General features: G+C 40.6%; 1 protein-coding gene across 1 annotated transcript in view; it reads left to right on the forward strand.

The window, feature by feature from the left end:
* Positions 1 to 14,985, forward strand: part of DCC (DCC netrin 1 receptor) — a 1,302,851-nt gene that overhangs the window by 971,565 nt on the left and 316,301 nt on the right. Inside the window, exon 8 of the mRNA XM_034401555.3 lies at positions 12,536 to 12,692. Coding sequence (XP_034257446.1) covers positions 12,536 to 12,692 — 157 coding nt within the window. The remainder of the gene's footprint in view (positions 1 to 12,535; positions 12,693 to 14,985) is intronic.

Below are 14,985 nucleotides of genomic sequence, written 5' to 3' on the forward strand. Positions count from 1 at the left end.
TCCTCTGGTATGCCAATCTTTCTCCCTGCACAAATTTTGCTATCAGTAGTGGGAGGATCAGATATATACTTATACTTGTCAATCTATAATAAGTGCTGCTTAATGTTCAAGAATATCCAAGTTTAAATTTAATAAATACGTTCATACATACATATATGTATCCGAGTGGTCTTCAAGGCTGCCCTTGAGGACCACTCGGAGGCTTCAGCTGGTGCAGAATGAGGCCGCGCAGGTTGTGATGGGAGGGTCCCGATACTCCCATGTTACATCTCTCCTGCGCGACTTGCATTGGTTACCAGTTGCCCTCCAGGTGAGATTCAAGGTGCTGGTGATGACCTATAAAGCCCTATATGGCTTAGGCCCAGGATATTTGTCGGACCATCTGCAGCCAGCAACACTTCCCATCGCCCGGTACGTTCTCACAGGGAGGGCCTTCTCCGGGTGCCGTCGGCTAGACAATGCAGGCTGGCGGCCCCCAGGGGCAGAGCTTTCTCTGTGGGTGTGCCCACTCTTTCGAATCAACTCCCCCTGAGGCTTCGGTTGGCTCCTGACCTTCGCACCTTCCGCCGTGAATTAAAAACATGGCTGTTCACATCGCCCAACCTGGACTGAAGGGGTTTGATTATTTTAATAGGTTTTAATATATGTTTTAAATTTATATTTATACATTTATGTATTTCGTATGTATTTTATGTTTCATTGGGTTTGTTTTTATTGTTGTGAGCCGCCCTGAGTCTACGGAGATAGGGCAGCATACAAATCACATAAAATAAATAAAAATAAATAAATATATACTTCCATCTGCTGTTGTTCCCGATAAATGCCAACAGATTTAGCTGAACATCATCTTCATAAATTGTGAGAAAAGGCCAGTGTCATTCAATCACTCCTTATCAAATGCTACAGTACCCTTATAACATGTTTGTGTGTGTTGCTATATGTATGCACTTCTTCGAAGCGATAGGTCTTGCCCTTCATTCATTTATCTTGTTATACTTTCTGTGACATGCCAGCTCTGCTTAATCGTTAATAACAGGTTTTACAAGAAGGCGTGATGCCCTGTTATGACCTGATGAACAATCATTTTCTTCTGTTTGCATCTGTTTATCCACTTGCCTTTGAATGTTCTGTCCTTGTGCTGGCAGACCATATTATATCGAGAGATTTAATGCAAATCAGAGTGGCCTGTCTTTTTGACAATGTGAGCGTGTTATTTTTTTTTTTTCTGGATTGGAAAAAAATAAATGCAATGATGATTATAGTACCTCATTATCTTCAGGTTCTTCCAAAATATTTGTGGAAGATCAGTATCTTATGTATCTAAATGAGATTCTGGGGCAGGCATGATCCATTGTGTTGATTGGTTGAATTGCAAGGTTCAACCTCCCAAAATGGATAAGCCCATTTATATTTAATATTTACAGACACACATATACAGATATTTAAGTGGAAAGGTCCATAGGAGGCTATGGAAGCAGTGATGCTTAAATAAGGAAATGACTCTACTGCAAAAGGGTGATAAAATAAATTGATAAGTCACTTTGCCAGTGAAAGTTATGAAATTTCCTACAGTGGTAATCAGCTGGGTGATGTTATTGGTTGCAAATGAGGCCGTTGAAAAGATTATTTCAGATTATTTTTGCAGTTATACCCATTGAATGCTGAATTGATCTAACAGTGGTCTCTCTTCCTTGACAAATCAGAGAACAGTATGAGAATGTTTATTGTTCTGATCTTACACTGCATTTGGAGTGAAATTCAGGATTGAGATGGCATTATTCAAAAGTACTTTTTTTAAAAAAATCTTCAGAACCATAAGCACAGTTCAGCAAAAGGAGCAGTTACCACAGAGATTATAGACTCCCCTTTGCTAGGTAAGTGTATTGAAGAGAAGTTGGACGGTCACATGTCAAAGAATTCTTGTCCTGAGTAGGGGCTGGTTCTGATACCATCAGTGGCGGAATAGACTGGACTGGATTGGACTGGATTGGAATAGACTAGACTAGACTAGACTAGACTAGACTAGACTAGACTAGACTAGAATAGAATAGAATAGAATAGAATAAAACAAGTTCAGACAGCCACTACATTTTACTATGAGAGTAAAGTTGCAATGAAGTTTTCAAAATGGAGTTAAACTATAAAGGTAAAGGTAAAGGTTTCCTTTGCACATATGTGCTAGTCATTCCCGACTCTAGGGGGCGGTGCTCATCTCCGTTTGAAATTCAAGGAGCCAGTGCTGTCTGAAGATGTCTGGACTGGACTGGACTGGACTGGACTGGACTGGACTGGACTGGACTAGGTGGAAGGGACCTTGGAGGTCTTCTAGTCCAACCCCCTGCTCAGGCAGGAAACCCTATAACATTTCAGACAAATGGTTGTCCTGTCTCTTGTGACTCTGATTTCTCCAATTGTTCTCAAATAAAGCCAAACGAAAAGGGAGGATTATGCAGTTGTATAACTTCACCTCCAAAATGCATATTCTTGCTGACCCCCTTGCCAGATAGATTAAGTCATGCTGCATCAGAAACCAGGCATATGCCAGCCTCTTGGATTCAAAAGTTAGCACTCTAATTTAATCGATCTTTGGATCCCATTCAAAAGTGAAGTCACTTTGATTTATACTCCTTCTGAACTTGCAGGCTAATGGCACAGCCTTAGGCAAGTCAGTATCATGTCTTACAAGAGAGACATTGAGGATAAATGAGTTGAAAACTGTGAATTGCTTTGCACATTGAAAATGTCCATGGAGATAATTAATGGTAATGGATCTGATTCTTAGATTCTTTCCTGAGTCAGTCAGTGTGCAAGGCCTAATATTGGGGAAGCATCACTTGTTTGAAGGCCTGTATCAACCAATTTGAAAGATAGCTCCTTGGACAAATATCTTGCCCAGAAATAAAATGTTTAGGCATGCTTTAAAAAAAAAACCCTAGTGATTTAGTAAGTAAACTGCAAAAATATACAAATAGATACAGCTGTAGAAGATTTGCCTTTTCTGCACATATTTTGGGGGTGAAGCCAACCATTTGCAAAATAGATATATATACATGTGGATTTTTCCATACTACCAGCAAATGTTTTATCAAGAGTACTTCCACTTGCATAACAAAGAAATAAATAAAAAGCAGAGGCAAAAGTTGCTATGAAATGACAGCTGAATGCACACTTATGCCAGCAAATGTAAATTCAGTTTGCTTTCAAAGAGTGTCCTTTAAATCTATGGAAATTCTCAGTCATCCAGGTCATGTTTGTCCCAGAGGTGCTTTTTCAAGAGGCAACTGCTGGGTTTTTTTTTGTTTGTTTGTTTGTTTGTTTGTTTTTTGAAGATGTTAACTGAAGAAGGTTCTTGGATGAGAAGCAAAATGTCTTCAAGGAAAAACAAAGAAAATCCAATTGCTTCTTGAAAACATACCTTTGGGATGTAGAGCCGAGCAGAACAGAACAGAGCAGAACAGAACAGAACAGAACAGAAGAGTTGGAAGGGACATTTGGAGGTCTTCTAGTCCAACCCCCTGCTCAAGCAGGAAACCCTACACCACTTCAGACAAATGGTTATCAAATCTCTTCTTAAAAACTTCCAGTGTTGGAGCATTCACAACTTCTGGAGGCAAGTTGTCCCACTGATTAATTGTTCTCACTGTCAGGAAATTTCTCCTTAGTTCTAAGTTGCTTCTCTCCTTGATTAGTTTCCACCCATTGCTTCTTGTCCTGCCCTCAGGTGCTTTGGAGAATAGCTTGATTCCTTCTTTAAATCTTTTTAGTTTTCCTTTTTTTTTTCCTTTTTGGTTCTTCCTTAACGGAAAACATTGCACAGACTTCTATTACTTTTTGTCTGTCATTTTCAGTCAGTTCCCTTAATCTGTCAACCAGGCTCTGAATTTTCTGCTAAGTTTTCCAATACGCATTCTCTTCGCATCCCCATCTGAGTCAATGATAAAAATGTTGGACCCTGCTCTGAATTCTATGTTATCCTGTTTGATATCATCCTTTAGTTCGATGAGGAATGATTCTTGAAGGACCCTGAGTGCAATTTCCGTGCCAGTTAGCCAGCGCACACTTAACCAGCTTGCTTGCCTGAATGTCATGTGGCATTTTGTCAAATGCTTTGCTGAAATCAAGTTATATTATTTCTACAACATAACCACAATCTGTTCAAGGCATATAACTTAACAAAAGAGATCAGATTAGCCTGGCAAGATTTTGTCTTGACATTTTGGGGCAATCATCACATTATTTTCTAAGTACTTACAGATCAATTTCTATCTAATTTGTTCAAAAAGCTTGTGATTTCATCATCCCACTGATCATTCTGTTGCAGTTCTGCTGAATTTGCTTTTGTCCCTTTGGCAGATAGGAATAATATTTGCTGTCTCCCAGTTGTTTTGCACTTTTCTTTAGCATTTCTAAAAGATAATATGTGAGTTCTATTAGACAGATGGAAACTCCATCACTGCCCCAGGATATAATCCATCTGACACTGGGAATTTAAAGTTATACAGTACTGAGTGAGTATTCCCTGCCCATGTTTATCAGTCTCACTTTTCAGCTTCTTCATAATTTGCCTTCATTCTTCCCAAAGAATATAATGCTGTCTCTTCAATTCTAGACCACTTGAATATGTTGATTAATGACTTACTCCTCTTTCCATCTCTTATACATATGACGATGTTGTTTTTGACTGTTGTTCTTCTCAAATCTTAATTAAGATTTTGTGAACTCAGACTGAATATTATTTATTTATTTATTTATTTATTTATTTTATTTCTATACCGCCCTTCTCCCGAAGGACTCAGGGCGGTGTACAGCCTGATTAAAAGCACAAAGACAAACAAAATTTAAAAATAATTAAAATTATTAAATGATAGGCCCAATTATAAAACCCCAAATTTAAAATCCCATATTTAAAAACCAATTAAAATCTTTACATTGATAGCCCAGCCTGGCAGAACAACAAGGTTTTGAGGGCACAGCGAAACACACGGAGATCAGAGATTTTACGAATTTCTGGGGGCAGTTCATTCCAAAGGGCAGGGGCTCCCACAGAGAAGGCCCTCCCCCTGGGTGTCGCCAGCCGACATAATTTGGCCAATGGCACCCTGAGGAGACCCTCTCTGTGACTGGCCGGTGGGAGGCTACTGTTGGCAGAAGACGGTCTCAAAAGTATCCAGGTCCAATGCCATGGAGCGCTTTAAAGGTGGTAACCAACACCTTGAATCGCACCCGGAAGACCATTTGGGCTGTCTTCCTTCTTTCTTTGTTTAAATTGTTTACAGCTGTGCTTTTATAGTACTATTACCTTTCTTTACAAACTTTTTCTAACCTATTTGTAATCCTTTTCTCATTGATTTCTCCTGCTAGGAGTTCTACTAATAATTCTCCAAAGCTTACTAAATCCCGTCTTTTTGAAGTCCAACATATACTTTTGACTACACTTAGGAACACAGTAGCTCAGTGGTTAAGACACTGAGCTTGTCGATCTAAAGGTCAGCAGTTCAGTAGTTCAAATCCCTAGTGCCGCTTAATGGGGTGAGCTCCCCTTACTTGTCCCAGCTTCTGCCAACCTAGCAGTTCGAAAGCACGTAAAAAATGCAAGTAGAAAAATGGGGACCACCTTTGGTGGGAAGGTAACAGTGTTCTGTGAGCCTTTGGCATTCAGTCATGCCGGCCACATGACCACAGAGATGTCTTCGGACAGCGCTGGCTCTGGCTTTGAAACGGAGATGAGCACCGCCCCCTAGAGTTGGGAACGACTAGCACACATGTCCAAGGGGAACCTTAACATTCACCTTTACCAGCCATAGGTTCCCTTAAACTCGTGAACACCAGCTTTACATAGTGTTTTATTCATGTTCCTATTGCATCCACTCCATTCACAATGTTTTCCTCTCTTGATTAGGATTCCTCAATGTCTTTCTGCCATTCTCTAGAACAGGGCTGTCAAACTCATGGGGCCCGGTGCCAGATGCGCCATGCACTTGCCACACCCATGCCTGGTTTAGCGAAGGGGGGAAAAGTCATGATACGTCACATGACACCGCCGTGACACCACAAGTTTGACACCCCTGCCCTAGAAGAATGCTGTCAGCAGTCATATATTTCACAGAAGAACCAAATTTGTCAGGGTTTGTATTGCAACAGATGTAGGGATAATTAAAATTCATTATGGGGATTCCCTTCTTCTCTGAAAGAGCTATGGTTTGTTTTTGAATCACAGCAACCACACCTTCTCTTTGGTGGAAGGCAATAGCAAACAGCAGGAAACTATTGTTTTATTGATCCTTCTACTCTCTATAGTATAATTCATTCACTTGGAAAAAAAATTTGTGCTTATGTGAATATTTTCAACATACAATGTGCCATTTCCTCTCTTTCAAACGCTTCTTGTTGTTTTGAATAAGTTACACCTTTCAATTGCTGTGTTCGGATCTTATCTTGCAGTGGAATTTGTGGGTGTGTTTGTGGGTGAGTTCAGGGGTGAAATGCTTCCGGTGTGGACCAGATCGCCCGATCTGGTAGCGATGGCAGCGGGTGGTTCGGAGAACCGGTAGCAAAAATCCCTGCTCCCACCCCATGCCTATCTGAGCTACACAATCATCAGAGGCTTTGTTTTAAAAAAGCATTTTTTCTACAACCTCTTCAGCCGAAGAGGTTGTAGAAAAAATGCTTTTAAAAGTAAAAAAAAAAAGTTGGCCACGCCCCCTCAGTCACATTACCTCCCACCAAGCCACACCCACAAAACTGGTAATAGGGTTTTTTTTTTTTTTTTACTCCTGGTGACTGCTTCATTCTGTTATTATATAATTCTAGTTTTCATGTAGAGTCAGTTTCCTGACCTGGTCTATCCTGACAGGAAATGCATGTTTACAAGTCACTATGGTTTCTCAGAACCAAATACTGTGTTCTGACCTAGGCTTCCTTAGAAAGTATACAGCACAAACTTAATCCCGACAAACCTCTTTAATTCATACGGCTGTGAATTATTGTCACTCCCAGTCTGAAAGGCTTATCAAACAGTCTTGCAGGGGAGTGTTTACAAACACCCACCTTATCTCCCTTGGAATGCTGCCAGAGAACTAATTGCCAAATGCAGGGCAAGGCCAAACTTAGCACAGAGTCAAACAGAACTTTTCCACAGCTTTTACTGACCAGATGAACTAATTGCTTCCTGCAAAAGCTCACGTCCCGTTCGCTCTTCTTTTATATTTTATGGGAGGGGCCAATCATCTCCAAGCCTTACTCCCAAGTCGACCCTGTTTTCTTAATTGTCCTTGTTGTCTGGCAGCTCTGCGCATGTGCACACTGGGAACAGGCTCTTGCTGTTCTTCTGCCTCACTGCTGTCAGACTCTAGAAGCAGCAAAGAACTATCAGATGGCCTTTGCCACTTCTCTGCCTCTGATACAGAGCCCTTGTCCGAGCTTTCCCCAGGCCCCAGGACTGGCCCAAGTTCCTCCCCAACCTCCTCACTGTCCAACTCTGCTGTCAGCTCTGCCGGCCGCCGCCGGCCACAACATACTATTCCTCTGCAATATCATTATTTCCCTTTCCAGTCCTTTACAATAAATGGATAACTGGGACCATCACCTCAACAGACAGATTTGTAAGTTCCTGTCATAAACACTATATCTGAATCCCATAATAATATGATTGGAGCTGTTATTGGAAATATTATTTGATTCCACAAGGATCAGCAGGAAGACATTGTCAACCCTGAAGCTGACCTGACCAAAGCCATTTTGAGGCTTCAGTGTTGCCACACTGGAGCTGAGGGATAGGGATGTGGGAAATAGAGATAGCTGGGCTTTTGTAGCCAAAACAAAATACTTTCTTCTGGGAACCAAGGACATTTCCACAGGTGGCCAGAGAGAGGAGGAGTAAAGTTACCAGGCAACCAGATGGCACCTTGATTGGATTATGTGACTGGTTGTTTGGGAAAAGGGGAAAATTTTTACTTTTAAATAGGTGAAAACCATGGGAACCTTCAGTTTTCACCAGGCCGTGCCAATATGATATGTCCAATAAACCAGTTCTTTGAGGAACTTGCTTGCCTCAGATTCCTGTTTGTTGATGGCGTATTATTTATTTATTTATTTATTTATTTATTTATTTATTTATTTATTTATTTATTTATTTATTTATTTATTTATTTATTTATTATTGAATTTCTATACCGCCCTTCTCCCTGAGGACTCAGGGTGGTGTACAGCCAGAATTAGAAAACATGCAGGACAAATATTAAAAAACAATTAAAAGATATATAAATTTGGCCCAATTAAAACTCACTACCCATTAAAACATTTAAAACATTTAAAAAACATTTAAAAATTTCTTCTTAAGCCAGCCCGGCTTGCTTGAAAAAATGGGTTTTAAGGGCACGACGGAAGGCACTGAGGTCCTGGATTCTCCTTATCTCTGGGGGGAGTTGATTCCAGAGGGTAGGTGCCCCCACAGAGAAGGCCCTCCCCCTGGGGGTCACCAGCCTACACTGTTTGGCTGATGGCACCCCGAGGAGGCCCTCTCTGTGGGAGCGCACGGGTCGATGGGAGGTCGTCGGTAGCAGCAGGCGGTCTTGAAGATAGCTAGGCCCTATGCCATGGAGCGCTTTGAAGGTGATAACCAGCACCTTGTAGCGCACCCGGAAGACCACCGGGAGCCAGTGCAGCTCGCGCAGGAGCGGTGTTACATGGGAGCTCCATGCTGCTCCCGTCACTACCCGCGCTGCTGCGTTCTGGACCAGCTGGAGCCTCCGGGTGCTCCTCAAGGGGAGCCCCATGTAGAGAGCATTGCAGTAGTCAAGGCGAGAGGTGACGAGGGCGTGAGTGACTGTGCACAGGGAATCCCGATCAAGAAAGGGCCGCAACTGGCAAATCAGGCGAACCTGACAAAAGGTCCCCTTGGTTACAGCCGTCAGATGTTCCTCCAAGGACAGCTGCATATCCAGGAGGACTCCCAGATTGCAAGCCCTCTCTGAAGGGGCCAACGACTCGCCCCCAATAGTCAGTGATGTATTACTTGGAACCCTGATAGACATAACAGTGGATTTTGTTTTATCATAACATTAATCCATGTTCCCATAACACAACACTCTTCACAAGCTGATGGAATCAACCGGGCTGCCCTGGGTGCTCTCTGAGCTCGGTTGTTTTCTTGCAGACATTTCATTATCCAAACTAGGTAACATCATTAGTGCTAGCTGGCACATGTTATTTCTGTTTTCATGGAGATGAATCGCCAAGTTCCACAATTCTTCTCTTTGTCATCTTGAAGGCTACTACAAATGCCTGCCATTTGTTTTCAGGCAGGAGCATAAACATTCATTTTATTAGGAATTCTAGATGGCCTACACAGGTTTCTCTTTATCTAAACAACCATAGGTCTCCCCAGCTAGAGTCCAATAACAGTAGTTGGATTGACAGGTTCATCAAAAATCACCCTATGAGTTTCCATGGCTGAAGGTGGACTTGAGCCTTGGTAATTCCAGTCACTTCATTGTTATTTCATTTCTTAATGAAAGCTCCATTGGTGGGGGAAAATGTCAATTTGTTATTATTTTCTCAGGCAAGGATGTTAGCCAAGTATAAACTCTAGATTTAGAGGAAAATCCCACCAACAACGTTAACTGGTAAATTCTTGTCAGTCCTTCCTGTCTACTTCTTCAGGCTGCTCATTCCTTGAAAATTCTTTTTGTTAGGTTATATTTATTTATTTATTGGTTCGATTTATATGCCGCCCTTCTCCGGAGACTCAGGGCGGCTTACAATGCGTTAAGCAATAGCCTTCATACTTTTGTATATACCTGCTTAGTAGGGCTTTTGGCCCCCCCTAAGCGGTGTTCTTTTTTTATACAAAGTCAGCTTATTGCCCCCACAATCCGGCTCCTTATTTTACGTACATCAGAAGGATGGAAGGCTGAGTCAACCTTGAGCCTGGTGAGATTTGAACTTTCAGTAATTGCAGGCAGCTGGCAGCTAAGTGCTACTTTAACAGCATTTTAGTCTGCTGCGCCACCAAGGCTCTTTTGAGAAAAAAGCTACACAAAGAATATCTGCTGAATTTTTTAAAAAGGATTATATACTGAAATCAAAGACAGTGCCAGATAGGTCGGCTATTTCTCCAGACAAAGGGCATTTCAGAGGAACTTTGAAGTATGAGTGAGTTCTCCCAACTAGAGGGGTTAACATCTTGTTGACCAACAACAGAGAGAAAAGCACTTCTATAGAAAGGTGAATCAGCCTATACTTACCTATGGTAGCAATTTCTATTGAAGTATTGGTCTTTCTTTGGTTAGGGTTTGTCTTGCTTTCAGCTTCTATAAATGGATTTGATTTGACAATATTTACAAATACAAGAAGATTTTTTTTTAAAAAAACTTAGACACCCAGACAGTCATTAAGGTAGAGAACCGGTTGTTAAATTATTTGAATCCCACCACTGCATAGAGGCCTATTCATATGGATTCTTTCATCTTCACTCTTATAAAGCCATGATGTCTATTTCCCTGAAGGCAGAAAGAGAAGGAAAACTAGGAGATGGGCCTTCTCTGTTGTAGCCCCTTCTTCATAGAATATCCTCCACTCGGAAATAATCTTGGCCTTTCATTAGGCTTTTAAAATTTGGCTATGTACACCTGGGGTTCACAATGTGTTAAGAGCTCCATTTTTTTTTTTTTAGCTTTATTGATAGTTGGTTATTTTTGTATGTTTTTATTGTTTTATTGTTTGTAACTATTAAAACTGTTTTATAGTTTCAAAATTCTAAGTTATCCAGAGTCATTTGGCTGAGATGAGCAGCTATAATAAATTAAATAAATAGACTACTATGGAGATTCTCAGTCATCCAGGTCACAGCTGTCCCAAAGGTGCTTTTTCCAAGAGGCAACTGGACTTTCTGGTTTTTCTTTTGAAGACATTTTGCTTCTCCTCCAAGAAGCTTCTTCAGCTCTGGCTGGATGATTTCTATAAATAAATAATCAAATACATAAAATATCAACTTGTCAACCCAAGTGGAAATTTCCACTCTTCAAATTAGCACCAACTGTCATAGCCAAAGGATTCTCAAAGGCTGCAGTTTATTTCTTTTAAATATCCCCCCCCCATTTCTGATCAATTATGCTGCTTGGAAGCCCCTCAGCCTACAAAGATACACATGACTGTAATAAATGCATTCTACATTACAAACTTCAGTCTTACAACTGTGACTGTTTTCTCAAATATTGTCCCTCTTCAATTGCTTACTTGTGAAAATCAATTTATTTCACAATACTTTGGGAAGTGTTCGTTTTAACGCCTTGTTTTCCTTTACAATGTTGTTCTTTTTTTATTTTTATTGATTATGTTGCTTCTGAAGCATGATGTTACTGTAGCCCAAGCTATTTGTGATATGCTTTTTATCTTCAGGCATTTTGCATTTTGCATGTCATTAGTTGTGAAATTGGGAAGACATAAGAATGGCTAAGACATTCTGGGTTGTATCCTAATTTTGAATTCTTAGGAATAGAACAATAATTGTTTTTAAGGTGGAACATTTGTATGATAAGGGCAGTCCTTGACTTACAAACATTCGTTTAGCAACCGTTCAATGTTACAATGGCACTGGGAAAAAAAGTAACTTACAACCAGTCCTTGTACTTACAGCATCCTCATGGTCATGTGATTAAAAATCAAGTGCTTGGCAACCCACATGTATATACAAGGATAGCAGTGTCCAGAGGTCATGTGATTGACCTTTCCCAGCCAGCTTCCAACAAGCGGTCAATGGAAGAAGCCAATGGATTTATTGACAACTGAGTGATTCATTTAATGGCAAAAGAGGCCATAAAACTGGGCAAAATAAACTCACTTAACAATCGCCTTGCTTAGCAAAGGAAATGTTGGTCCCAATTATGGTTGTAAGACAAGGACTACCTGTATTTACCTGTAAATATCTTGCCAAAATCCAATCTGGTTAAATACACTTACAGAAATGTTGGGTTATGACATTTATATTCCCGTTTTTTTCTTAAAAGAAACTGTGATTTAATTATCCCAAATGTAAAATTGGCTAATAATTTTATGATAAACAACAAAGGTAACACAAGAGTGGGTAAGCTAATGAATGCTTAAAGGGTTACCATATCTGCACTGTGGAATCCAGAAATCTACTAAATGGCAACCCAACATACAAATTTGTATTTCCTGGTTGTCAACTAATATTCAGTTTTTCGCAGCACAGCTGTGATAGCCCTGCTAAAAAGAATTATTAATCAGAAAAGTGAGTTAGAAAAAAAGAGGAGGATATTTATATAAAGGCTAATCTATAGATTTGTAAAAAAATATATATGAATTGTTGATGCATTTAAAGGAAAGGTTTTATGGCTAGTTTTTTTTTTTAAATCTCTTTCTCTCTCTTTCCCTGTGTTTATCCTAGCCACAGTTGATTTATCTAGCCCTGTGTTTTCTGAAATGTTAGTTGTGCCTATGACAGTGCTTCACTCCCACCCTGCGACCCCTACACCATCTGTTTGCCTGATAAATTCCTCTCCTTCCCCTTCTTTAGCTATCCCAAGTTCCAGGATCCTTCCCTCTGCTCCCCGAGACGTGGTCCCTGTCTTGGTCTCCAGCCGATTTGTCCGTCTCAGCTGGCGCCCACCTGCAGAGGCCAAAGGGAACATTCAGACCTATGCAGTCTATTTTTCCAGAGACAGCATCAAGAGGTAGGTCTGGATCATGTTGGATACCTCTAAAGACACAGGAGGACTTCTTCTTCACCAAGTAAATACAAATTCTGAGATCTGCATGAATCATATAAGCTGATTTACCTAGTGATTGATGCAAGAGATAGATGATAGATAGATAGATAGATAGATAGATAGATAGATAGATAGATAGATAGATAGATAGATAGATAGACGGACAAGGGAGGGAGGGAGAGATGATTAGATAGATAGGTAGATAGATAGATAATAGATAGATAGATAGATAGACAGACAGATGAGGTAGGCAGAGAATGAGAGAGAAAGTGATGGATAAAGTACAGAGGGAGGGAGGGAAGGATAGATAGATAGGTAGATAGGTAGGCAGGCAGGCAGGCAGACAAACAGACAGATAAGGTAGGGAGGGAATGAGAGAGAGAGAGAGATGGATGAGGTCCAGAGGGAGTGAGGGAGGGAGGGATGGAGAGATGGATGGATGGATGGATGGATGGATGGATGGATGGATGGATGGATGGATGAATAGGTAGGTAGGTAGGTAGGCAGGCAGGCAGACAGACAGACAGACAGACAAGGTAGGGAGGGAATGAGAGAGAGAGAGAGAGATGGATGGATGAGGCCCAGAGGGAGAGAGGGAGGGAGGGAGGGAGGGAGGGAGAGATGGATGGATAGATAGATAGATAGATAGATAGATAGATAGATGGATGGATGGATGGATGGATGGATGGATGGATGGATAGGTAGGCAGGCAGGCAGGCAGGCAGGCAGGCAGACAGACAGACAGACAGACAGACAGAGAAGGTAGGGAGGGAATGAGAGAGAGAGAGAGAGAGAGAGATGGATGAGGTCCAGAGGGAGGGAGGGAGGGAAGGAGGGAGAGATGGATGGATGGATGGATAGATAGATAGATAGATTTTGAATGTTTATGTATGTATATATTCTGTTTCAACTGCTCTAGAAAAGATTCTCCTTTTCTGCTTTATTTTTAATCATACCTTTCATTTAGTTAGCATATGGTCACTGTGTGTGTTTGTGCATGTGAAATGAACCAGGAACAAAATATAAAATATGATATAAGAATGCTAAATTATGGGAGACAATGGAATTAGGAACAAAAACCATCCAGTGATGGTTCAAAAAAGATAAACGGATCTTTAACAAATACTTAAAAGATGAAAAAATAGGTGCTACACACAGTTGAGGGGAGAGAATATTTCAGAAGGTATGTCCCATTCTGGTAAATCCAGAGTGAAGTCCAGTTGGTGCTCTGTGATTCTTAAAGACTTGCAGTAAGACTTCCCCAAACAACGAGTAATTGGCAGGTTTGCAAAGGTGAAGATTTCAGGGCCTTCTATGTCGTAATCAACATCTTGAAGTCAGGAAGATTAATTGCCTTTTCTTGAGTCAAATGAAATATGTGAATATATTCATAAGGTGTATACAGCTTTTTAGGGGAACAAAAGGATGGTTGTGTAGTAGGTTGCTAGGAAATAGCAGGAGGGGCAAGAGATTAATGGAATTGATACTTACTCACCTTAGATAAAGTTATCAACACTGCAAATGTTCTAAACATGGCAATATTAGCATCAGATGCCAAGGAGAAGTTAACAAGTAGTTAAGAAAATCTCCTAGTTTTGAAACCTCTTCATAAGGCAAATAGGTTAAAAGTCCACTAAGAGATAATTGGTTATGGGATGAATCTCCATCCATACCCATGCAGAGAAATCCTATTTGTAAAGATAAACTAACTCAGCGAGGTCAATTTGTCCTAACCAATTGTTGAGATGAAGTCAAGTGTCTCATCATAGTAGAACATCCTACAGAAGGATGATGCTTCACATAACTTTACCAATTGAGTGTTTTCAATAATGCACCAGTTATAATAACCTGCTCTATATCTTGAGTCTCTAACCTTGGAATCTATACCTGTCAAATCCATCAGTGGGGTGGGTTCCCTTCCGAGCAAAGACTATATTGTGAAGAGTTAGAGATCCATCAGTGTTAGGATGGCAGGCAGTTAAAAACAGGGAAAGTATCAACTTCAACTCAGTTGTAATTGAATTCATGGCCATGTGAAATGCTACTGAAGTATTTTCTCATTGCTTCCATGCAAATACAAACCAAGTTCCACCTTCCTTTGCTTTAGAATAGTCAGATATCATGTCAATTATTTTGCAAAGTATTTAAAAAAAAAAAATCTAAAGAAATCAAACACTTTTCAACTGTTTAAATCATGGATGTCCAAGTTTAACAACTTTAAGACCTGTAGACGTCAGCTCCCAGAATTTCTTCCCAG

Source organism: Pantherophis guttatus, chromosome 2 (assembly GCF_059756535.1).
Source record: "Pantherophis guttatus breed Tessera chromosome 2, ASM5975653v1, whole genome shotgun sequence".
NCBI lineage: Eukaryota > Metazoa > Chordata > Lepidosauria > Squamata > Colubridae > Pantherophis > Pantherophis guttatus.